The sequence below is a fragment of the Pteropus medius genome, unplaced genomic scaffold (genome assembly GCF_902729225.1).
Source record: "Pteropus medius unplaced genomic scaffold, Ma_sr-lr_union100, whole genome shotgun sequence".
Classification (NCBI taxonomy): Eukaryota; Metazoa; Chordata; class Mammalia; order Chiroptera; family Pteropodidae; genus Pteropus; species Pteropus medius.
In genome coordinates, this window is record NW_024351729.1 from 20006421 (window position 1) to 20030959 (window position 24539).

General features: G+C 37.2%; 1 protein-coding gene across 1 annotated transcript; it reads left to right on the top strand.

Moving 5' to 3' along the window:
- The first annotated feature begins 275 nt into the window (after positions 1–275).
- Positions 276–23529, top strand: ATIC (5-aminoimidazole-4-carboxamide ribonucleotide formyltransferase/IMP cyclohydrolase). Its single transcript, XM_039844714.1, has 16 exons — positions 276–427; positions 760–886; positions 3550–3626; positions 4392–4458; positions 5852–5940; positions 6237–6388; positions 6721–6877; positions 10229–10354; positions 11172–11279; positions 12120–12205; positions 13426–13515; positions 15681–15809; positions 19963–20055; positions 21274–21456; positions 22824–22979; positions 23306–23529. The coding sequence occupies exons 1-16, from the start codon at positions 409–411 to the stop codon at positions 23423–23425; spliced, it is 1779 nt and encodes a 592-aa protein (XP_039700648.1). The 5' UTR covers positions 276–408; the 3' UTR covers positions 23426–23529.
- Positions 23530–24539: the final 1010 nt, after the last annotated feature.

Sequence of the window (24539 nt, forward strand, 5' to 3'; positions counted from 1 at the left end):
TTCAGTTACATTCCAGTCTCTGGGGACAGGCTGCCTTGGACAACAAACATTTGCTCTTGAGGCCCAAGGGCGGCCACATTTTGAGGAACAGGGACAAATCAGGCCTGCAGTGTGAGATTCCAGGCGGTGTTCCTTGAAATTTAAGTTTCAGGTCTAGAAAAGGCCCCATCCCACCTTCCCTTTCAGCTTCAAGGCCCCAATTTCAGGCTTAAAATTGAGAAGGGCGGAGCGCCGGGTGGGCCAGGGCGGAGCGCGGGTGGGGCGGGGCAGGCCGGGTCATGTGACCCATCAGGTGCCCTCCGGGGCCGCTCACTCAGCTTCCGGGAGCGAGATCCTCTGGTCCCGAGCACCTCCCTCTGCACGTGGCGTGGCCGCTGCTGACCCAGCTCAGACTCGCCGCTAGCAGCCATGGCACCCGGCCAGCTCGGTGAGCCCCTCGCGCATCGTCGCAAAGCTGCGCTATCGCGCCGTGCCCCGCGGCGCCCTCCTCCCCCGCCCCTAGCGGTGGCGGCCGTGGGGCGGGAGCTCGGTGGCCCTGGCTGCGCTGCAGGCCTGGAGGCCCAGGCCCGCGGTGAGGCGGACGGCAGCTGTCAGATCCCGCCGCGGGTTTGGGCTTGGGTAGTGTTGGCAGAGGTGATGGTGGCCTTGAGATTCGTGACTTCCTTCCCTAAACCGCCCCCTGGTCCCCTCCCCTAAGGTCTTGAAGGACAAACATCTTAATGTACTGTGAGTGATGAGGGAAAATGTCTTGTGTTTCAGCTTTGTTTAGTGTCTCTGACAAAACCGGCCTTGTGGAATTTGCCAAAAACTTGACTTCCTTTGGTTTGAATCTGATAGCTTCTGGAGGGACTGCAAAAGCTCTCAGGGATGCTGGTCTGGCAGTCAGGTAAGGCACAACTTAGTTTTTAAGTTAAGTCCAATCAACGTTATATGATCATGTTAGTAATGTATTCCAGGCACTATGAGTAAAATACCTTATTTACTCCTTCCAGCAATGCCATGAGGTTGGTATACTACTTATATAGTGAGGCTCAGAGAGAGTTACTAACTTCTGCTTGAGTTTACAGACTTAAGGGGTAGTAGAGGCATCCTCATTTCAGAGTCTCCCTTGTAAACTACACCCTATGACAAATTAGGTGGGCTGTTTGTTTTGCAGGACAAACTCAATTTATGATTCTCATGATCTGTTTGGACTGACTTTAATAAACTCTTGACATCTGTAAGATTCAAGTCTCCTTCTCTTAGCATCTCTGGTAACCATACGAAGGCACAAATCTATCATTCCCTTGTCCACAAGCTATTCATTAACTGGCATAAATGATGGGAAGAAGGAATGAGCAAAAGATAAATCAGGCTGCAAAGGAGCTGGCATTCTGCTAGTGGGAGAGGGAGTAACGATTGGAAGGTAGAAAATGAAAAAGGCCACAGGACAGCCGTAATAAACTGCAGTGAGAGTTCATACACACCCCTGAAATATATTATAGAAAAGGAGTGAAGTGTTGGGTCTGTTTTCGTTGCCATTTGGAAAAGTTTGCTGCTTGCTGTCTAGATCTAGGTAGAAGCAGATTATTACCTTTTTCCTCTTGTAATCCTGCCCTGTGTGGGCAGGACGCAGCTTCCCTAAATTGGACAAGTTCATATGACAAGAATGCCTTAATATGTGTCAAAGTTTTTGCAGCATCTCTCTGGTGGGGTTCTCATAAGAGCCCTGTAAGAATCATGGAAGGCAGGGCGGCTCTGTCTGAACAGCAACGGGGTAAGAGCGCTTAGATAAACTGTTCTTCCATCGTCCCATATTGAGTCTTTTTGCGGTTGGACCCTTCAAATTAAGCAGGGTCCTCTTCTGTAGCCCCATTTCTTCCCTCACCAAGTTGTATTGTGGAACCATTTCAGACAGTTATGGGGAGAGAAAAGTATAATGAATATGTTGCATATCCATGCCCTGTTTAAATACTTAAAATTCTAGTCTTGTTTGCTCAGTACCTCTACCCACTCTTCACTTAACCCCATTAGGCCTTTTTTTAATTGTGGATATGTATATGTGTTTCTCTCCAATTAAAGAGACTATTCACACTTTTATATATAGATTCATGTAATCCTTACAGCAACTTTTTGGTGTATTATTTTTATTACCATTTAATAAATAAATTTTTATTTATTACCATTTAATAAATAAGGTAATTGAGGCACAAAGAAGTCATGTAACTTGTCCAAGATCATATAACTAACATAGCTAGTAAGAGGCGGAGCCAAGATTTTATCTGAGGAAGTTAACCTTGAGGTGTGAGATAAACTGATGAGATTTTAATTGGTGAGTATATAGCACTGAGCATACAGAGGGTTATTCCAAAGAGGGCAGGTGACATAAATTCTTAAATATAAAGGAGAAGCAAGTTTTTAATCCTCTCAAATGGTGGTTAATTCTGCCTTCTCTGTTTTAGCAGTTATCCTCTGTTAGAGAAATAGGATTTTATTCTGAATTCTGGGAAAGGGAATTTTGAATTGGAAACCATAATGTCACCAGTTTGTCGGTTTATGTCGGAATTGTGCGAGTCCTTGGTCAAACACCAGTGATTTGCAAATGGCCCTCCTTAATAGGGAGAATGTACCCAGGAAATTCTGTACCGTATTGTAGAAATTCCTGTTTTAAAATGTTTACTTTTTTGCTATGGAGACAATATGTGTTGATTGTAGATAATTTGAAAAATTTAGAAATTGTAAAGAAGGTAGTGAAAATGGCTTATAACTCACTCTCTTTACCACATACTTTATTTCATAATGTTATGAAATAGATATTTCATTAAATTATTTCTTAGTTCTATTTGGCATATACATTATTTTATAGCTCATAGAAAATAGTTTTTCTTTTTGCTTTTGTTTGTGGGCATTTTTTCATGTCATTGAATTTACTTATAAGTTCTTCCAGAGAGAGGGTTCATGTCAGCTTGGTGATATAGATCAGTAGTCAAATATTTTCTTTCATTTCTCCCTATGTCATATTTTGCAATTAATTTTCCAGCGTTTTTTCAGTAAAAGTTTTTAATGTTTACACATACACATCTATTAACCTTTTGTTTAATGCTTTGAAAATAGTTTTCTTGTATTTAATTTTGCTACTAATATGATTTTTTTCTGAAATGTTCAAATCTTTGATACATTGGGAATTAATTTTTGTGTGGGATTAACCAGTTATTCCAATACCAACACTATTTTTATTAAACAATCTTATTTCCCCACTCAGTTGATTTGCCATCTTTGTGCTTGTTTAATCATAAAACAAAATTCTTGCTTTTACTTTTGTAGAGTTTCTGAGATAAGAATTTTTTTAATGCTTTTTGTTCTGTATCGCCAAATTTTCTCAGTTGAAATTATTTTAATGATATGCATTAGTATGGCTTATGATTCGATATCTGAATTCTGAAAATCCAGGCTCTGAAAAATCTCTCAAAATGAGAACAGTAGACTTCATGTTAGAAGATGCTTCGGAATTGTATAAAATGTAAAATGACAATTCAGCAGAAAGAGTAGCAACATTCTGTTTATTTTCAGAGATGTCTCTGAGCTGACAGGATTTCCTGAAATGTTAGGGGGACGTGTGAAAACTCTGCATCCTGCAGTCCACGCTGGTAAGTGATTGATACCTTCAGTTTAAAGCTGATTTTCAGGATTATTTTAGTTGATTACTTTGTAGAATAAGCAAGGAAAAAGTCAGATCATAAGCTCAAAAATAATTATCTGTGACAGTATGTTGGCTTTGTCACATTCGCCACTACACATTATAAGTTAGAACCTGCTTAAAATCTAGTTTGCTTTATATGCGATTGATTGATTGTTTTCGTCTGGTTACTATTAGTCTTGACCTGATAATTAACTTAGAGTGATAGTTCCTGCTGAATTTAATGAAAATATTTAGAGTTATGTGTGAAAACATTTTATCATGATTCAAACTTAGAATAAAACATCACAATGTAACTTTCAAAAGAATTCTTTTTCAAAGCGCTTTACCTTGTTCATTCATCTGGGAAAACGAATTGTGTATGAACCAAAATGGTGAGAAATAAGTATATTGCTAACTTACCAGTTACAGTAAAATTTGGCAGAATAAAAGGCTGTAATGATAAGAATCAGACAAGCCATTTACTTATAAAATCGCTTAGATTGATGGAACTGGCAACAGTTATGTGAAAATTCCTTTTACGTTTCTTAAGAGGAATCGAGAATTGATAAAAAAAGATTTTTAAATATACCCACTAATCTTAATTTTTACCTATCTTTGATATTCTTAATTAGGCAACGTTAGAAGCTTTAACTTGATTAATTGGACTATGTTGGAAAGAAGTACCTTATTCTGACTTGTTTTTTGAACTAATGCTTTATCTTTGTTAAATCAGGTATCTTGGCTCGTAATATCCCAGAAGATAATGCTGACATGGCCAGACTTGATTTCAATCTTATAAGGTAGAAATTCGAAGTTGAATTTTTAATACATTAAGGATTAAAAATAAAGAGCGTGCTAAACTGAGTGCCCCTTTTTAAAGATCCAGATGAGTGTTAGGTTTAGTTTCCTGATTGTTCACTGTGATTATCTTACGTGTGACATTGTACATGTGTTAGCATTTTGGTTTTGCCAAGTTTATATCACCAAAATGGGTACTTGAACTAAAAACAAGCTTTGCTTTTTTTAGGAAGTTCTTTTCTAAATTTTAGTACATATAAGCAACTTAGTTATTTGCATAAAGATATTCATTTTTTAAAAACATATGTAACAGCTTTATTCAGACATAATTCACATACCATATAATTCCCCAATTTAAAATATATAATTCAGAGGGTTTTTTTTAGTATATTCAGAGTTGTGTGGCCATTACCACAGTTAATATTAGAATATATTCATCATCTCCCTCAAAAAACAACAAAAAAATTCCCATTAGCGTTCATTCTTCATTTTCCCTAACACCGTCTAACCCTAGGCAACTACCAGTCTATTTTCTGTCTCTATGGATTTATCTATACTAAATATTTCATATTGGTGACATATTCCTACAAAATGTCCTTTGCAACTAGCTTCATAGCACGTTTTTAAGGTTCATCCATGTTAGAGTGTATATCAGTACTTTATTTGCTTATTGCTATAAAATAATCTATTGGGTGGATATACCCCACTTTAATTATTGGTTCATAAGTTGATGGACATTTGGATTGGTTCTACTTTTTGCATGTTATGAGTAAAGCAGCCATGAACATTCACATATAAGATTTTTTTTGTAGACAAATATTTTCATTTTGGGTATATACCTAGGAATGGAATATTTGTGCACAAATATTTTCATTTTGGGTATATACCTAGGAATGGTCAGATAACTATCTTTGACCTTTTGAGGATCTGCCACACTGTTTTCCAGTGTTATATCATTTTACATTCCCTGAAGCAGTGTATGACTCTAAATGTCCTAGGTAATAGTGGTCACATTCCAAAATGATGAAGTTCTCTGTAGCCTTGTATTTTTACCTTGCTGTTAAAATTTTGAAAAGATCTTCGATGGCTTGTTAGTATAATGGGTAGCTAAGACTACCCAGGCAGCAACATAACAATATGATTTAGAGGGAGTAATGTGCACTGAGCACACCACCTGTTGACTAAAGCCACTTCCGTTCACCTATGCTCTGCAACAGTGGGAGATTCTGACTTCTCAACATAATTTTTTAAGAGTTCTAAAGTGTCAGGCTCACAGTTCTACATTTTAGATCTTTAGATCTTTTAGATTTTAGCTACTGACTAATTTTTCCTATGTAGCTGTAAACCACATAAGTTGAGTTTTTGATGACTCAATTAACTACATTCTTCTTTTAGAGTTGTTGTTTGTAATCTGTATCCCTTTGTGAAGACAGTGGCTTTTCCAGATGTAACTGTTGAAGAGGCTGTTGAGCAAATTGATATTGGTGAGTAGAAAAGCCAGTTTTGAAGACTTAATAGAGGAGAGGATTATTTAAAATTTACATTAGATTTTTGTTTTGAAATTGACTATTGAGGGAGTAGAAAATAGTTAATGCTTCCAGGTTGTATTCTGGGATGACTATAACTCATCTATATTTTTGAAGCTATTTCGTTGTATACAGATCCATCTGGCTTATTTTCCCTTATTTTTTAAGTCAAAAATTGAAGTATGTGTACATTGACTATATTTGAAAGAGGTTAAACTGATATGAAAATGCAAATTGTCTTTTGTTCTTCAAAGGTGGAGTAACCTTGCTGAGAGCAGCAGCCAAAAACCACGCTCGAGTGACAGTAGTGTGTGAACCAGAGGACTATGCAGCCGTGTCCACAGAGATGCAGAGCTCAGACAGTAAAGACACCTCCCTGGAGACTAGACGCCAGTTAGCCTTGAAGGTAGGGGCGCACTTTTACCTAGTTCAGTGTTTGCAAAACAAAACAATACTCATTCTCGCTTGATTATCTCATCTACCAAGGCCCTGCTTGGAACTGCTGTCCTTTTGTTATAAATGAGGAGACCAAATACTAGAGAGGTAATCTCTTTAAAAGATTGAAAGAGAATTGGAAAGGGAATAATTGACTCTGTTATTGAGTCTTATTTGGTGTCTTAACCTGCACACAGGCGTGTGTGTGCGGTGAGGGGGTGTCGTCCGTGTGCTACCTAAGATCACTTCGGACCCCCTTTGGGAAATGCCGCTAGTGTTTCACAAAATGTACACCTTTTGTAGGCTTTCACTCACACGGCACAGTATGATGAAGCAATTTCAGATTACTTCAGGAAACAGTATAGTAAAGGAATATCTCAGATGCCCTTGAGGTATGGAATGAACCCACATCAAACTCCTGCCCAGTTATACACACTGAAGCCCAAGCTTCCCATTACAGGTAAAGACTGAGTGTTCTATGGCATGGTTTGCTGTGTCTGGGTGTGTGTGTGTATTTTTGTCTGTCTGTCTTTCTGTCTTTGTGTTATATCTGACATGGTTCCCGTTTAGAAGATAAAGTAAGTTACAAAATACCTCTTATAGCCACCTGAAGTTTAAGATGCCAGGTGAACTTGTGAGCAAAAAATATTGAGATAATCTCGGGTTCTGGAGAGAGGTCAAGCAGAGAAACAGATTGGAATGTGTTTGTCGTATAGATAACTTTGAAGACATAGGATAGGGTGGGATGGCCTGGACTTCATGGAAGCAGGTCAAGATCGAGCCTTGGGGTAGCAAGAACCAGCCAAAGAAAAACCAGGTTGGAAGTCTTGTAGAGTTTCATCTGATTGGAATGGTGCCCAGAACAGAAAAGTGACTGTTTGATTTGGGAACGTTACCAGAGCCTTTTCCTTGGAATGATGGATCTGGAAGCCCAGTTGACATGGGCTGAAATAGGAGCGTGAGGTTAGGAAATAACAGAAATAAAGATAATTCTTTGACAAAGAAATTAGGACTTCATGCGTTTGTAAACTTACAAGAGGATTTTTCGATTTGTGTTGTGTTTTGTTCTGAAGAAGGGCTGTTGGAACGTGTCCTACTGGTAGAAGTGAGGGTGGGTGCAGGGGACAGAGGAGAGTATTGTGGGTGTCGAAGGGCGTGAAGGCCCAAGCATTGGTGGAGGGTTGGTGTTGGGTGAGAGCAAGGCCAGCATCCTTCGTAGCCTGAGAAGACAGGCGCAGAGCACTCGGGGTGGTACACGGCAGTGGAAAGACGCAGGAGCCCCTGTCTGCTCCTCTTTGGCCCCTGTCACCAGCTGAGGGAGAGGAGGAGTGAGCAGGAAGCAGTGTGGGAGGTCTGAGGAGAAATGGAAATATTCTTTTCTTTACCTTCACACTCAGCGGATCGATAAGTTCTATTATCTACTCTACCTCAAATATATTTTGAATCCCTTCTAACACTGCCCAAGCCCCTAGTCACCCTGAAAGTCTCCCAGACCACAGTGATCTTAACAGGCCTCTGCTTTTTCTTCTTTTATTCTTCCCAGCTAGTCATCTTTTAAAAATGTAAATCAGATGCTGTCACACCCTACTTAAAACCGTGTATTGGCTTTCCTTCCTATTGAAGGGCTGGTCCTGTCCTACAAACCCTGTCATCTCTGGTCTTACTCCCCCACAGTCCTTCCCAGACCCGTTTCCCCTCAGCAGCTTTTGTTTGTTGAGCAGGCAGAGCTTCCACCCCAGGGCCTTTGCGCTGGTTGCTCCTTTCATGCAGAATTCTCTCTGGTCCTGGTTTCTTGTCATTCAGATCTCACCTGAACTCTCACCACCTCAGAGAATCCTCCCTTGACCACTCAGACCAAAGGAGCGGCCCATCACACTTTTGTCGCATCGCTCTATTTTGCCGCATATGTTTTAATTGTCTTCTCCCATGAGGATGTCAGCTCCCTAGAACAGTGACCTTGTCTGTCTTTGTTCATTGCTTCTTGTTTGTTCATTGCTGTATCCCCAGGGCTTAGAATATTGCTTGTCATGTTTCCTAAGTATTTACTGAATGAATAATTAGAAACCTGACATTTTGCACGACTTTCTACTTCTAGAATTTCTTAAAACATTTATCTACAGTTAGATCTCAGGTATTTCCTCCTTATAGTTATATGTTCCCCATTTTGATTCTGAGACAAAAAAATACTTCATGTACTTTCAGTGTCCCATACTTTCCATTCTCAAAACCTTTTGCGTTTGTAGTCAGCCGGGGCAACTATTTCTTTTTTTCAGGTACTACTTTTTAGAGCAGTTTTAGATTTAAAGCAAAATTTCTCAGAAAGTGCAGAGTTCCTGGACCCAGACGTATCCCTCCTTCCATCCTTTCCCCTGTTAGCGTCTGGCGTTGGCGTGGTGCCAAGTGGTTACAACTGATGAACTGATATCGATTCATTAACTAAGGTCCATAGTTTACGTTAGGGTTTACTCTTTGTCATGTGTTCTATGGGTTCTGGCAAATGCATAATGTCATGTATCTACCTCGATAGTATCATGCAGAATAATTTCACCCCTGAAAATTCCCTGCATTGTACCCTGTAACCCCAGCAACCACTGATCTTTCTGCCGTCTCCATTGTTTTGCTGTTTCCAGAATGTCATAACATTAGAATCATACTATGTATATAGCCTTTTCATCACTCTGTCTTCTTTTATTCAGTAATGTGCATTTAAAGTTCTCCCATGGCTTTTGTTGGCTTGAGATCTCATTTCTTATCACTGAATAATATTCCACTGTATATGGATTTACCATAGATGGTTTCTCCATTCACCTATTGAATGGAAAGACAATTTTTGACAGTTAAGAATAAAGCTGCTAAAAACATTCAAGTCCAAGTTTGTGTGGACTTGTTTCCAACTCATTTGTATAAATATCTAATATTTTCTCTCATTAACTATTTATTGCCTATTTTGTTTCTTCTGTGCCTCTTCCATAAGCTCCAGGAGGACAGTGATTTTCGGGGTGGAAGGAGGGACTGTTTTATTCACTGATAATATCCCAAGTACCTGAAACAGTGCCTAACATTGCAGTAAGCTGTCAGGAAATAATTGGTAAAGTTCTTTAAAAGTATCTAGTGTCTAGATAACATAAAGGAAATGCAGTTATTGCAGTTATTTTTAATTAGTGGTCTACTATTTTTTTGTATGCGCTGAACTTACAAATGTATATTCACAAGAGATTAACTTCTAATATTGTAAATAGGCCATGGCAGAACTCTGAAGTTGGAGTCTTTCTAACTACTTTTCAAATTTGAGCTGGACCTAATGAATCTGGTGTAAAAGAAGAAAAATCCAACACATTTTCCTCCTCCTCTCCTCCCACTCACAGCTCTTGCACTGTAGTTGGTAATATTATTTCTTAAATCGACAAGGTTTATAACTTAAGTTTTATACTGTCTCTTAATTGCCATAATTGATTTATCTTATTTCTGAACTGACATGGATCCCTGATCATCATTTGTCATTCTCTCTTCCTAAATTTCTGTTGGTTTACTTCTAGATTGACTGGATTTGGTCTTCCAGTAGAGAGGGTGCAGGGGGCTGGACAGAGAGGGAGAGAATGAATGAGAAGGTTTGGTAAGACGGGCTCAGGTTCTAGAGTTCTGTTCACTTTTCTCACCAAGTTCTTAGTTGTTTCTGTAGATCTGTTTGCCTCTTTATTATACATCATTTAAAACATTTGTACATCTTCATATGTTTTTATGTTTTAAGAAATGTACGTATATCTGACTTTATTGACCCTACTTGGTAATGTGTATATATTTTTATATGTAGTTCTAAATGGAGCCCCTGGATTTATAAACTTGTGTGATGCTTTGAATGCCTGGCAGCTGGTGAAGGAACTCAAAGAAGCTTTAGGCATCCCAGCTGCTGCCTCTTTCAAGCACGTCAGCCCAGCAGGTAAAGCACTGTACTCTGGAACACTGGAACTGTTCAAAATGCACCCTTTAATTTTGAAAAGAATTGTCAAGTTCTAATGTGAATGTAGACATTCTATGAAGTCTGAAACCACTTTTGTCAAGTCTGTTAACACTTTCAATATGGTAACATGATAAGACCTGATAAAATAACACACATAACCTATTTATATATATAATTGTGTAACATTGGAAAATCAAGAAGTAGTTTTTTTGTAGTGGAAACATGAAGTTTTAGAAAATAAAGAAATGAAGTAGCTTGATGCAGTATGACTAAATATTTTTCTACATGGTTGAAGATGGAACTGAATAGACCTAAAGAAGGTATTCTTAGGACACTTTATAGATACCTTTTTACTTTTTGTATTTAAATCAACTCCACAACTTTGTTATTTATATCACCAGATCTACTGACAGACAGTCCAACACATAATTAGTTCTCAGGTGTTTATTCGATGTTAAAATGACATGAGCAGGAAAGAAATAAATGGCATGTGGTATCAAGCAGGATGGAGAGAGTGAGTAATGAGGTAAAACCGGCTTCACAGACATGCCTGGTGCTGGCAGGCCTCATACGTGTGGCTATTTTCAGAGGCCAGAGAAGACATTTCCCTCTGCTCACCCTCCCCTGCAACTGTATTTTTGGTGTTTAATTATCTGGACAAACAGATTTTTATTTAATTTGGTACAGGTGCTAGAAATTATGCTGCATAGACTAGATCTTAAGAAAAATGTTCTGATTTAGGAGTTGACAAGTGGCAACTTGAGATTTTTGGTTGCTTCATGATTTTCTGTACCAGGTGCTGCTGTTGGAATCCCACTTAGTGAAGACGAGGCCAAAGTCTGCATGGTCCATGACATGTACAGGACCCTGACACCCGTATCGACTGCATACGCAAGAGCGAGAGGTCAGAAGAATAACAGCATTTTTTGTTTTTTAATAGAAAAAGCAATGTTTTACCTAAAGTAGAATAAAATGGTAATATCTTTGTTTCATGGTAAGATTTCAAATTATCTTTTAATTTGTTTTTAATACTTTGAAATGATTTATGGGCACCATGGAATAAATTTGTTTATGAATGTGTATTGTTGGTATTTGAATGTAATAAATGGAAGCATAATTGGAATCTGGTGCATTTAATTTCAGATTAGGCTACTAAATGCATTTGTATTACTTAATATATGACTAAAATTATATGGTTATTCTGACTGTACTGAATTTGGTTAGAATTGCGTGTTTCACAAATATCTAATTTGTGAGTTTAATAACCCGTGAATGTTATTATACCATTTATGGAAAATATGGAAGATTATTGAGAAACCAGATATCGTAGTTTACCTTCTGCAACAGGGGTTAGCAAATTATGGGCAGAATTCAGCCTGCCACCTGTTTTTTGTAAATAGTGTGACAGGAGCAGGGCCACGTCCCTTTGTCGATGTGTAGTCAATGGCTGACTTCAAACTACAACCAGAGAGTTCAGTGGTTGCACCAGAGATCATGTGGCCACAAAGCTTAAAAAACATTTTACTCTCAGGTTGGTCACAAAAAGAGCTGCTCTAATAGGTAAAATTAAAGAATACTTTCTTACCACTTATTTTGGTTAAATGACTTATTAATTTGTTATTTAAATCTTATGTAAACAATAACATTAAGTTTAGAGAAATGGATTTCATATGATGACATTGGGTTTTTTTAAACACTATTTTCTAATTTGTGATAAACATCTCGTTTTAATTTTTCTTTACAGGGGCCGATAGGATGTCTTCATTTGGTGACTTTGTTGCATTATCTGATATATGCGACGTCCCTACTGCCAAAATTATCTCCAGAGAGGTTGGTGGACATTTATGTGTCCTGATCCATGCAGAACTGAGGAAAGCTTTATTTGTTCATAGAAACCATAACCTGTGATGTTTATATTTGTACTCTCTGTAAACTAGTTAAGTTTATCATTTACAATGTTTATATTTTATGTAGAATATGAATCCTTGACTGAATTGTAATTTTGAGATTTAGTGAATGTTTCAAATGGATATTTGGCTGTCATAATTTTTAATTTATATTTCCTTTAAATTTTCTAGTAGTTGTTATCTGAAAGCCAAGGTTAGTGTTTTCCAAAGAGCAGAGGATGCCATTTTGGATGGTGATATAATAATTAACTTTAAACTTTCATAGGTTTGTAATGAAAGAGACTGTTTAAAAGGAAAAATTACAAATTCCGAAAAACTAGCCTCCATCAACTGAGTACCAAACAAACATTCTAGAAAAATCAGGGTTTTGCTAATGGTGGAGAGACCAACAGAATAAAAAAAGCAGGCACATTGGAGAGAGACTAGTAGGTAGAAGTAAAGCCTGAGGGGACATGTGGCTTGACAGTGTTTAGTTGCTTTAGGGCTTCTTCCCATGACCACGACCATCTCCAACTGCAACAGAGCTGGCCTGAGTACCATCAGTTATAGCAAGGCTTTGGAGTAGACGAGCCATGTGTGATTTTTGTATCTTTAGTTATAGGATATTTAGTCTTTGATTTAGTGTGAACCACTTATGTTGCTCAAGCCAGGTCCTGGCCAAGCTGGCACCAGAACATGCTCTTCCTACTGCAAAACACCAGCCATAAACAGAATAGTAAAACATTTTTCTTCCTAAGGCATATGTATTAGAGCGAATCACTGTTAAAACTAAAATGAATAACCAAAAATTTCGAAAGGACAGCACACAACACAAGATGAAGTGAGCTGTAGAAAGTTGTATTCTAACATAGGCATATCTTTTTCAACTATAGTATAGTAAGCTGTCACTTATTATCATTGATGGGTTCTGTGACTGTAAAGAAAACAACCTATAATGAAACCAATTAATTGATATAAACAAGTTTAAGTTCCTATATCGCCGCATCAATGAAATCATGTTATTCAAGAACCTGCTGCATTAGCATATAGTGGAGGTAGAAACCGGAAAATACTGCTACATTTATTTAAAATAGATAATTGTCTCTAAATTTTTTAAGGAGGTAGTCTCTGACTTTTTAAAATAGAAAAAATATATATTTACAGGTATCTGATGGTATTGTTGCCCCAGGATATGAAGAAGAAGCTTTGAAAATTCTTTCTAAAAAGAAAAATGGGAACTACTGTGTTCTTCAGGTTAGTGAAATTCATGTTCAAAACATAATTCACTCTTTCATTTTGTGTCTCTTTCCCCCCATATTTAATCTTTCCCTTGTACTGACATTCTTCTCATTTATCCCTCTTTATTCTAGTTTCTTTATCCTTAATCCCACAAGTGTTTTTTATTACTATTTTTTGGTTTAAGATGAGGGTAGCTTCTTTACTCTTAATATTAAATTTTTAAATTTCTTGAATAATTAATATATTTATATGATTTTCTATTCAAAAGATATTAGGCCATTTGAAGAAAATTTTCCCCATCTTTCCCTATTAGAAGTAGCTAATATTTTAAATTTCATATCTTTTCTGAAATAGGCTATACATGATTAGTGAATATTTGCATTTTTCTTTCCCCCTCGCTGCCACAAATATACAATGCTTCACCATCTTGGAGGTTTGTCCCGTGTCTGTGAATCTCATCTAGACAGTCACCAGTCTAGCTGCTGCACAATCCCTGCACAAATTAAATGGAGTTACAGGCTATATGTATTGGTAATTTGGATAGATACTGCTCCTCTTAGAGGTTGTGCAACAAATTTTGTCTTAATGGAAATGCGTAAGGGTACCTGTTTTCTAACACCATTGCCAGAATTGTGTTCTTAAACTTTTTCATCTGAGTAGTAAGATTGATGAAAATGGCATCTCATTGCAGTTTTAATTTTCCATTATGTGTAAGGTGAACATCTTTTCATATTTAAGGGAATTTTTACTTCTTTTTATTGAACTGTATGCCCGTACTCTGCCTGTTTTTCTAATAGATTGTTGAGGGTTTATTTTCTTACTGATTTTTACAAGCTTTTATGCATTAGGGAAACTAGCCCATAGTCTAAGATTTTACAGTGATAAAGCAGAGTTATTTACATTGAAAGTAAAAATTGATAATGCTTTCTTTTCAGAAAGTATCCATGTCACAAAATCCATAGAATCTCAACTCCACGTAATGGAAGTTATTAAGTATCCTTCATTGTAAGATACCAATAATTGTATAGTTCATTATATATTCCATGTGAGCTTTTTAAAGGAAAAATACCACTTTAAATACACATAGTTTTTTTTAAAGCTACTCGATAGCATGTTTAACTGTTCAGTTAGCTGCCACTATATTCTTCAGTTTCTTAATTGTGTTTTTTTGTTAAGAGTGTTAAGTACTAATGGCTGTTAGCAGTTACGTGTAGCATCCTGGAGAATGTTTTCCAAACCCTGAGCTCATCATCATGACCTCTTCAGCACCTGACAGCATTGTATTCAAAGGTGTGAAAAGGCAACTTAACTTCCTCAGTAATTTATTTGAGACTTGGCTAAGTTTGCACGTGGACACATAATTACAACTATGGAACAACTTAAATTCCTCCCCCTGTCTAATGACAAGTTTCTTTTGACATCAGCTAATTGGAGGGCACATCCTAGTTTTAGAAATTTTATAATACAAAGGAAAAATGGACATTTTAGAATTCAGGAATGTACAAATTAAGCAGAATTAACATGAGGATTTGCTTGTAAGTTATAGATACTACTATTTTCTATGTCAAAGATCATCCAAAGGTTAAATGAAGAAATATACTATCAATTATAGAAAAATACCTAGGAGGAGAGCAGTCTTACGCAAATTATTCCCACGTCTTAATATCTTTTCAAAATCTGGGAGAGGAAGACATCAATAAATGACATATTCCCTTTCAGATAGCAAAGACAACAGACTACAAGTCCCATTTTCCCCCTTTTAACTTCTTTTTAACTTGTAATTCAATCGTTAGGTATTTTATGAGATTTTTAGAAAGGGAAATTAAAATTTAATTTTTGCGCCGCTGCCTGTTACCAAATATGTTTTATCCACCAACCTTTCAAAAGAATTATATAAATAGTGCTTTTAATTAATGCGACCAAAAACTGGAATCATTGGTTTTAATGTTGTATAGAAATTGTAAAACCTGTAATACCCTATAGGGTTGTAAAAATTTTTGGAGCAAAATGTTGATGCTTGGCCATTCTTTTATACCTGTACTAAAATAATCTTACATATTCTTACATTAGAAAAAAATGTGTATAGCTTTGTTTCAAAAAAATCTTTTGTATGTAACTTAAATGAAAAATTTTGAGGGATGTAGATATATCACTTTTAACTCTTTATATTTGTACTTTAGATGGACCAGTCTTACAACCCCGATGAGAATGAAGTTCGAACTCTCTTTGGTCTTCGTTTAAGCCAGAAGAGAAATACTGGTGTCGTAGACAAGTCATTATTTAGCAATGTTGTTACCAAGAATAAAGATGTAAGTTTGAAAATATGTGAACTGAATGTTAGTTATCATGTAGGTATGTTTTTAGTATTTATAAGCTTATGCATTTATTAAGGCCTATTTAAAACTGGTTGATATGCAGATATTAGTGCATCTTCGAGTCATCATCAAGTAAGCTTGAGAACTTCAAAAATGGATAAAAGACTGTATTGGGAGCTTCTGTACATATGTATATGCATAGAGAGATTTATGTTTATTTATATATAAATGAGATCATGTGTTTCATAATTATGTTCTATAACTTGCCTTAGTGAATGAACACTAAGCTGAAAGTTTGTTTCTGTATCAGTAAGTATATATCTACATCTTCATCTGAAAGGCCATATGGTAATTCATGTATAATGCACTGTGATTGATATTTAGTTTGTTTTCATTTTCAGTGTTTTTGTGTAGACAAGCTTTTACTCTTGTGCTTTTTGTCATCTTTTAGGAAGGACATATTTCTAGGACAATGTGATTTTTTTTGTATAGCTGTATTATGTCATTTAATGCACATAGCAATTTATGGAAGGGGGCAGGGTAAGCTATTATCCTCTCTATTGTAAATGTCACAAAATTGTGATATAGGAGACAGTTAAGTTTGCCCAAGGTTATGCAATAAAAGAAATGGATGATTTGGTAAATGTTTTCTGAAATCTCTTAATTGGGCCTTCAGTTTTGAAGGATATTTTAGCTGGGTCAAATGTTCACTATACTTTTTTCTCAGTATGTCAGATGAGTCACTTCATTGTTTTCTGGTCTTGTCTGCTGGTATGCCTGGTATTTTTAATTGACGGCTGAATATTGGTTATGGTTAAACTATAGAGATATTTTGGACAGTATTTTTATTTTTTTTTCACTCCAAAGAGAGTGACTTATGCTTCTGGCAGGTACATCAGGTGGAGGCAGATTGTCTTTCTCCTGGCAGGAATTGAGCTGATTCGAATTTGGGCTTCAGTCTTTGTGAGGTTTGTTTATGGTTCTTCCCAATTCTGCTGAAAGCGAAGTGTCTACTAGTACCCCTCTTCTCTGGAGTATACGGAAGTGTATTTTTGCCTCTTAGTCCTGTAAGACTCCAAAGCCACGCTCAGCTTATTCAACTCTTAGTTTATTACTCTCATCTTGGGAAATGCCTTCGGGGCAAAAAGCATAGACCGTCACACTCATTTCTCCCTTTATATTTGAGATCTTTGCCTCTTGGTACTTGGTATTTGATTAACTCTCTGTTCAGCTCTTCCATTTGTTCTTAGAAGAAGATTAGTCTCTTAACAAGTCATTCACTGTAAGAGAAGTGGAAAACGAGGAGCTGCAATCTGTTCCAGGCCTGACTCCTGAGGCTTCAAGTAGAATTGTTGAAAATAAGCTTTAAAAATCTTTATTGGGATAGTTCTATCTATGAGTAAGCATATGGTGAAGTAGACATGATCTTTGTGTGTTGATTTGTTGGATATTCTCTATTTTTAACTTTGAAAATCGATGGTGCCCCTCAGTAAAGGAACCTGTGGGCATCATATGGAGAAATATCTTTCAGCCCTTTGGATTCCACTTCTTGGCCAAGATGACGACAAACTGGGATTTCCACATGGAAACTGTTTTGCAGCAATGTTACTTTAAGCAGCTCACAGTGAAATGAGGTGCTTATTACTTCATTAACCTGGTTGCTTAATGTATCTTTATAAAAACTGACCTAGATTCCATGGTACCCATGTTGACGATTGTACCTAAGTATTAAGACCCTTACCTTTTAAAATTTTCCTTGCAGATTTATAGGTATTGATCTGATTAATGATTTAGCAATATTTGATTGGTTTCGTGCCTCTGGTTATGCCCGCTTAGATACTTTTTACATGGATTGAGGCTGTGGTTTTAATTACTCTTTTATGTAAATTCTTCTCTATTTGTTTCATATCTTTTTAATAGAAATCTGGGAATTTTAAGGATGAAAATAATGATTTTATCCTCCTTTATATTTCCCTCCCTTCTTTTAAAGTAGATTTTTAAATTAACGTTCCAGCCTCAAAATCATCAGATGGTAATGCTAAGTTTAGAATGGTTTTAGTCTTGAGAGAATAGAAGTATAAGGAGTCTATATTACGTATTAATGAACATGCCTGAATTATTTCCTTTTCTCCCATTTTTTTCAAATAATGTTCTATTTTAACTGTTTGTGACATGTTTATAAGACTAAATTTCCTCACTCCTACCCTTCCCCTTCCTTGACATGTCTCATATTCCTTCATTCTAACTCGGAATACCAGGCTATATTTGAAGGTAGACGTCGAAGAGGCTGGCATTGGTTTTTAGAACCAGCAGAATAAAGTGTATACTTGTTGACTCAAACAGCAGATATAGATAGGAAAGGATATTACATTACATTAATAGCACCTTAGAGTTACAAATTCTTAAGAAGTTCTGACAATGTTTTTTAATTAAGCTTTTAATTTTGAGATTAAAAAAGTAAAAATTGTAGATTCTTGTGCAGTTTTAAGAATTCCAATGTACCTTTTACCCCATGTCCCCTAATAGTAATATCTTACAAAACTATAGCACAATATCACAATTCTGGCATTTTCTTTGCTACAATCAAGACACAGAACGTTGCTATCACCACAACGAACCCTCTTGGTGCCCTTTTTAGCCACTCTTCCCTCCTGCCTCTGCCCCCTCCTCAACTTGGAGCAACAATCAATCTGTTCTCCCTTTCTATAATTTTTGTTTGTTATACATTCATGAACAGGTTTTTGGATGAACTTCAGTTTTTATTTCTGTTATAAATGCTCTGGAGTAATTGCTCAGTGCTGGGCGATATTGTAGTTGCATGTTTAGTTTTATAAGAAACTACCAAACTGCTTTCCAGAGTCTGTACCATTTTACATCTTATACCTGCAGTGTATGAGTGGTCCAGTTTCTCTGCATCCTTACCAGCTTTTTTGAAAGATAGGCATGTATCAGTGTCTCATCATTTTAATTAGCATTTCCTAATAGCTAATGATGGACTTTCTTTTTTATGTATTTATTTGCCATCTGTATATAACCTTTTTGGTGAAATGTCTCTTCATATCTTTTGTTCATTTTCTAATTAATTTTTTTGTTGTTGGTGAGTTTTGAGAGGTCTTTGTATATTTTAGGTACTAATTCTTTATTGATTATGTGGTTTGCAAATATTTTCTCCCAGGCTTTAGCTTAATACAGGGTCTTTTGTGGAGCAGAAAATTTTAATTTCTATGAAGTCCGATTTATCAGTTTTTCAGTTAGCTGATTTACCAACTAGCTGCTGCTTATATCCTTTGTCCACTCAGCATGCTGACATAGGTCATTGTCCTTTTTAATTTGTATTTGCTTTTTATATCAAAGATAGTGAGTTTGGGGCTAAAATATTTGTTGTTTTATTCTATTTGGACTAGTAGTTCACAATGCATTTCTGAATAGTTTCTACTTAGAACATTCTAGACAAAGCAGAAAATGATTCTAATTTGATTTTCCCTCAACAGCCTTAGTTGTGTGTGGGCATCACATTTGTTACGTCTGTGAAAATTATTCTCGGTGTTTTTTTTCTGAACATAAATGTTATCACGTCTCGATATTTTTGGTACCGTGGTAGAGAAAATACTTGTCACTTTTGGAGTGGATGTGGTATTTCCTATCTTGTGTGGTATGTAGACAGGCTTAAGCCAAAGTTGGCGCAAAATGGCATAAGTGTGAGTCTGTTGTACATCAGGCAGTGTCCCGAGTTCCACAATAAATATGTTAAATGGTAATCTTTTCAGTAAAACACAGTAGTGTTTAACATGAATAGTTAATTTCACCTCATTTGAAAGAGCTAACTATAAGTCTATTGCAGTAAATGGCGTATAACAGGGGTCCACAACCCCCGGGCCATGGACCAGTCTGTGACCTGTTAGGAACTGGGCTGCACAGCAGGAGGTGAGTGGCTGGTGAGCGAGCAAAGCTTCAGCTTCATCTGTATTTGCAGCCGCTCCCCAGCGCTAACATCACCGCCTCAGCTCCACCTCAGATCCTCAGGCATTAGACTCACATAGGAACACCAGTCCCTGGTGCCAAAAAACGTTGGGGACCACTGAAAGATGCTTAAAGTGAAATGAAGTTTAAAGAGCCCAGTGCCATTTACCATTCTGTGTTTTTTCAGTTGCCGGAATCTGCGCTCAGAGATCTCATTGTGGCCACCATTGCTGTCAAGTACACTCAGTCTAACTCAGTGTGCTATGCCAAGAACGGTCAGGTAACCAAGCCGTGAAACTCAGCTGGGGTGGAGGGGCTGTTGTTTTACAAAACGATGTTCAAAAATGTATCTTCTCCAGTAGTAGATCACTTAAAAGGGAAAATTTGCCAATTTTTTCTCTCCTGGGTTTGTCAGTATTTCCTGAGTAACTCAGTGGACTGTTAAAGCTAATGATGATTACGAAGTATCTTTGGAGCTAAGTATTAAAATTTGTCATATTGTTTCTTGCCTAGCAGCTATTTGAGTCCCACTAATCCAAAATGAGTCCCACATTTTGGATTAGTGGGACTCAAATAGCTGCTACAAAATCTGGTTTATTCACACGCACACATACCCCACCATTTCCAACGAAGGAGTAAAGAACGATGCTGCCACCCACCAGCCCATGGTTTTGCAGCTCCTAGGGTATTTTCACATAGATTTCTTAGGTTATTTTTCCAAGAATTCATAGATGAGGAGTTAACGTGATTTTTTAAAATCGGGTTTACTGAGGCATAATTTGTATACTGAAGTTCACCTTTTGTAAGAGTCATTTGACCAGTTTTCAGAAGTCACACAGTGGTATGACCACTACTGTTCTCAGGGTATTGAGCATTTCGTACTGTTTGATGTTAGCAAGATGTGTAACTTCTCTCCTAGCGCACCTGGCTGTGGATACAGGGCCAAGTTAGCGTATCGCTCAGGCATCTGACTCCAGGGTGAACCTGCTTCTGTCATAGTTTCAGTAGCATTGGGATCCCTTAAATCCCATGGTGTCTTGAACTCTTGGCATTTGTTGAATTATTTGACCCATCAGTGGGAGGGTGAGAGTAGATGTTAATTAGTGTGTGACCTGGAAGACCCTTTCAGATTCAGAATTTTCCTGACTGCCAACTGTTAAAAGATTGCTAGCCTCTAATAGAAACCTGGGAGATTGTGGCTATCGGTCACCCTTATGCTCAGGTTCTAATAAGTTCCAGTAAGACCGTGTTTCAGTACTGATGTCCAAGAGTTCTAGAAACTTCCAGAATATTAAGAGGTAAAACATATAAATAGTAGTCATAAATCTCTTAATCTTCACCTTTTAGTGACTTAAAAAGTACTTACATTGCTCTTACTTTGGCCCGGTACTTTCTTCCACAGAATTAATAGTTAGATTTTGGGAAATAAGCACAAAAGATCCCTTCAGACACATGTGTCGTTGGAAGAGGTGTTCATTTTAATGTCCACGTCCTTCAGGTCATTGGCATTGGAGCAGGACAGCAGTCTCGGATACACTGCACACGCCTTGCAGGAGATAAGGCAAACTTTTGGTGGCTTAGACATCACCCACGAGTACTCTCAATGAAGTTTAAAACCGGAGTGAAGAGAGCAGAAATCTCCAATGCCATCGATCAGTATGTTACTGGGACCATTGGCGAGGTAAAGGCCTGTCATTGGCTTGTGGATGGTGTGTTTACCCTTTTCTGTGTAACAGACGTTGCCTTCATCACTACAAAGATAAAATGCTATTTTCTTGAATTTCTTTATTGTCTAAAAACTGTTACTCTAAACTTTTTACCAGTTTCTTATTGTCTTTTGTCTCATGTAACTTTCTTCATCCAGTTCTGACACCACAAATCTTCTCTGCCTTTTTAAATTATAACCATTGGTTTAGTTTTGCATACTTGTACTTCCCCTGTTGTTTATAAGCTTTTGATGGCAGGGACTGTTTTTCACCCATCTCGAGGTATCTGTCACAGTGCCACGTGTGCCATTACACATTAGGTGACATTCAGCATTACATGCAAATTACCTATAGCAGGAATCAGTGTCTTTCTTCTCCACCCACGTTTTCTTTAAGTGCCATTGAGAACTCAGTATATTTTTGTTATATCTCATGTTCTTTAGTGTCTTCTGTTTTGAAGAGGGTATATGGGAACATTAAAATGGAAAGTGTCAGGTAGCTCTCCAAAATAATAGGGTTTAGCTCAGTTTCTGGATGTAGCCAGTGCTGAAGAAATACTGGTTGAAAAATAAGAGAAAGGTCTGATAATCAAAATCTCAGTGGTTTTTTGAAGAACGAGTCTTCTATACTAAGTTGTCCCCTCGGGGCCTCGAATCCGTGCCGTAGCATCATTGAGGAGTGAGGCTGCAGAGTGAGCCTTGTAATGTGAAGTACTTGAAGCAGCTTTTCCTTTTTACTTTAATCTTGTATTTTTCTGCTTGATATTACCCAGCAAAGCCCTGCTAATTGTTCTGGAAGAGTCATTATGCGTGTACAGGAATGAACGTATGTTGTTTAAGCCAAAAAAATCACCCAAAGCCAAAATTGGAAGCACCTTCTAAAAATCTGAATGTTATGCATCATGTTTTGGTTTGTCTATAAGACTATTCTCGAGAGTGATTTTATAAATGTACTTAGGATTTCTATCTGTTTCCAATTTCTTGCTTTGATACAGGGATATAAAGTAATAGATTTAACTTGGGCAGAGATTAAAAAACAATATATTTGTAATAAAGTAAATGGTATAGTCTTATACTTTGTAGAAAGTAAATGGTATGGTCTTTACTTGGTACACTTAGAATCACTTTTCTTCCTTAAGGAAATGTTAAAAGCATTAAAGAAAAAAGAGAGAGAGAGATTCTAAAAATAATGACTTTGACTGTAAATAAGCATCATTATTTACAATTAAGAAGTCCTAGAAAAAATGTTTAAGTGCTTGTCAGTCAGCATTCTGACTTGCATCAAGTAGCACTAAAGATGGTGTCAAACCTTTCTCTCCCTTCTTTCTTTCCCTCACTCCTAGGATGAAGATTTAGTAAAGTGGAAGGCGCTGTTTGAGGAAGTTCCTGAATTACTAACTGAGGCAGAGAAGAAGGAATGGATTGGCAAACTCAGTGAAGTTTCTGTCAGCTCCGATGCCTTCTTTCCTTTCAGGGATAACGTAGACAGAGCTAAAAGGGTAAGTGTGGGATTGGCGTGCACTTGCTGAGAATAGATCATTATATAGAAACCGCTTCAGAAATCCTGCTTCTGATTTTTGAGTTCTGTGAGTTTATATATCCAGGCTATGAAGGTGACGTATCATTGGTATTTAGAGAATTGTTTTGACTTCTCTCCATTTGGTACATGGATAACTCAGATCTTCTCATTTTGCCTTTTTGTCTGAGTGCATCAGTCCACAGTGCGATTGACTCTTCGTTTATGCTTTATAGATGAGGATTTTGATGTTTGTGCATTTTAACATAAAATTGTGTTTTGAAATCCAGTCTCTCTTTCCCTCCTCAGAGTGGCGTGGCGTATATTGCTGCTCCTTCCGGTTCTGCTGCTGATGCCATTGTGACCGAGGCTTGCGATGAACTGGGAATAATCCTCGCTCATACGAATCTTCGTCTCTTTCATCACTGACTTCATCACATTATTTTAAGGTTTGCTTATGTGTAGGTGAAAACTCATGTAGGAAATTTTGAAAATACTTCTTAAAAAATAAAATATGAAGTCTTAATCTTGGATCCGTGGTAGTTGTATTTACTGTGTCTTAAAGATACAGGCTCTCTAGCGTGGTAAACATTACACACAGATATTTGTAAGAAATACAGGGGTATCCCTACCTCCTGGAGCTCAAGTCATCCCAGAATCATTACCTGTTAGACGCATCTAAAAATCATCACATAATAAGCCAGAGGAACTGAGCAGCCGCCGAGTGAAGGCACAACTAGTATCTTACAGCCCCATTAGTTTCCTCGTGGGGGATTCTGCTCATGCAGAGTTTGTTAATCACAGTTCTAAAAAGCTTAGTTGGCTCCTTTCTAAACAGACAGCAGATTGTATCCTGGGAACTAGAAATTTAGAAGGGATTAAACAGAATAAATCTTCTGTTGACCCCATATACAGATAATGCAAGTACATACTTTCCCCTCAGTGTTAAGTGAAATGTTACCCATAATTTCAGCAAGTCCTTGATGTTCCCTCTAGAGCTACATAAAAAATGTAATTACTGTTCAGTGCTCAGAAACGGCCCCAGTATTCCACTTAATGGACTTACCACAGAAAGTAGGGCACAGTGGGAGGACAGTGCCTCCCTGCATCAGGACATAATTGTGCACTTATGTCCTTGCACGTGTGGTCCTGACCGTTCACCTCTATTATACCTGAGACCAGCTAAAATCTTTTGTCATCTTTCGCCTTAATAGCTGAGTCCCACCCTCTTCCCATGTCTTTAACTCAACCTCCTTCCTAAATTAAAATTTCCGAAGTTTGTTTTTTTTTTTAAAGGTCATCCTTTTCGTCATTAATATATTGACTAATCTTACAGTCCTTCTTTAGTATCCTTCCTCATTGAAACACAGCTGACTTACGTGGTGTGACCAATAAAATAACTAAATATGTGATCTCTGACGGTAGGTAATAAAAAGGCATTCAGTTCATTTACATTCATTTCAATTACTGATATATTTGGATTTGAAATTTGAATTGATAGCTGTGTTTTACCTCTAATAAATTAAGAACTTCTGCCCACTTT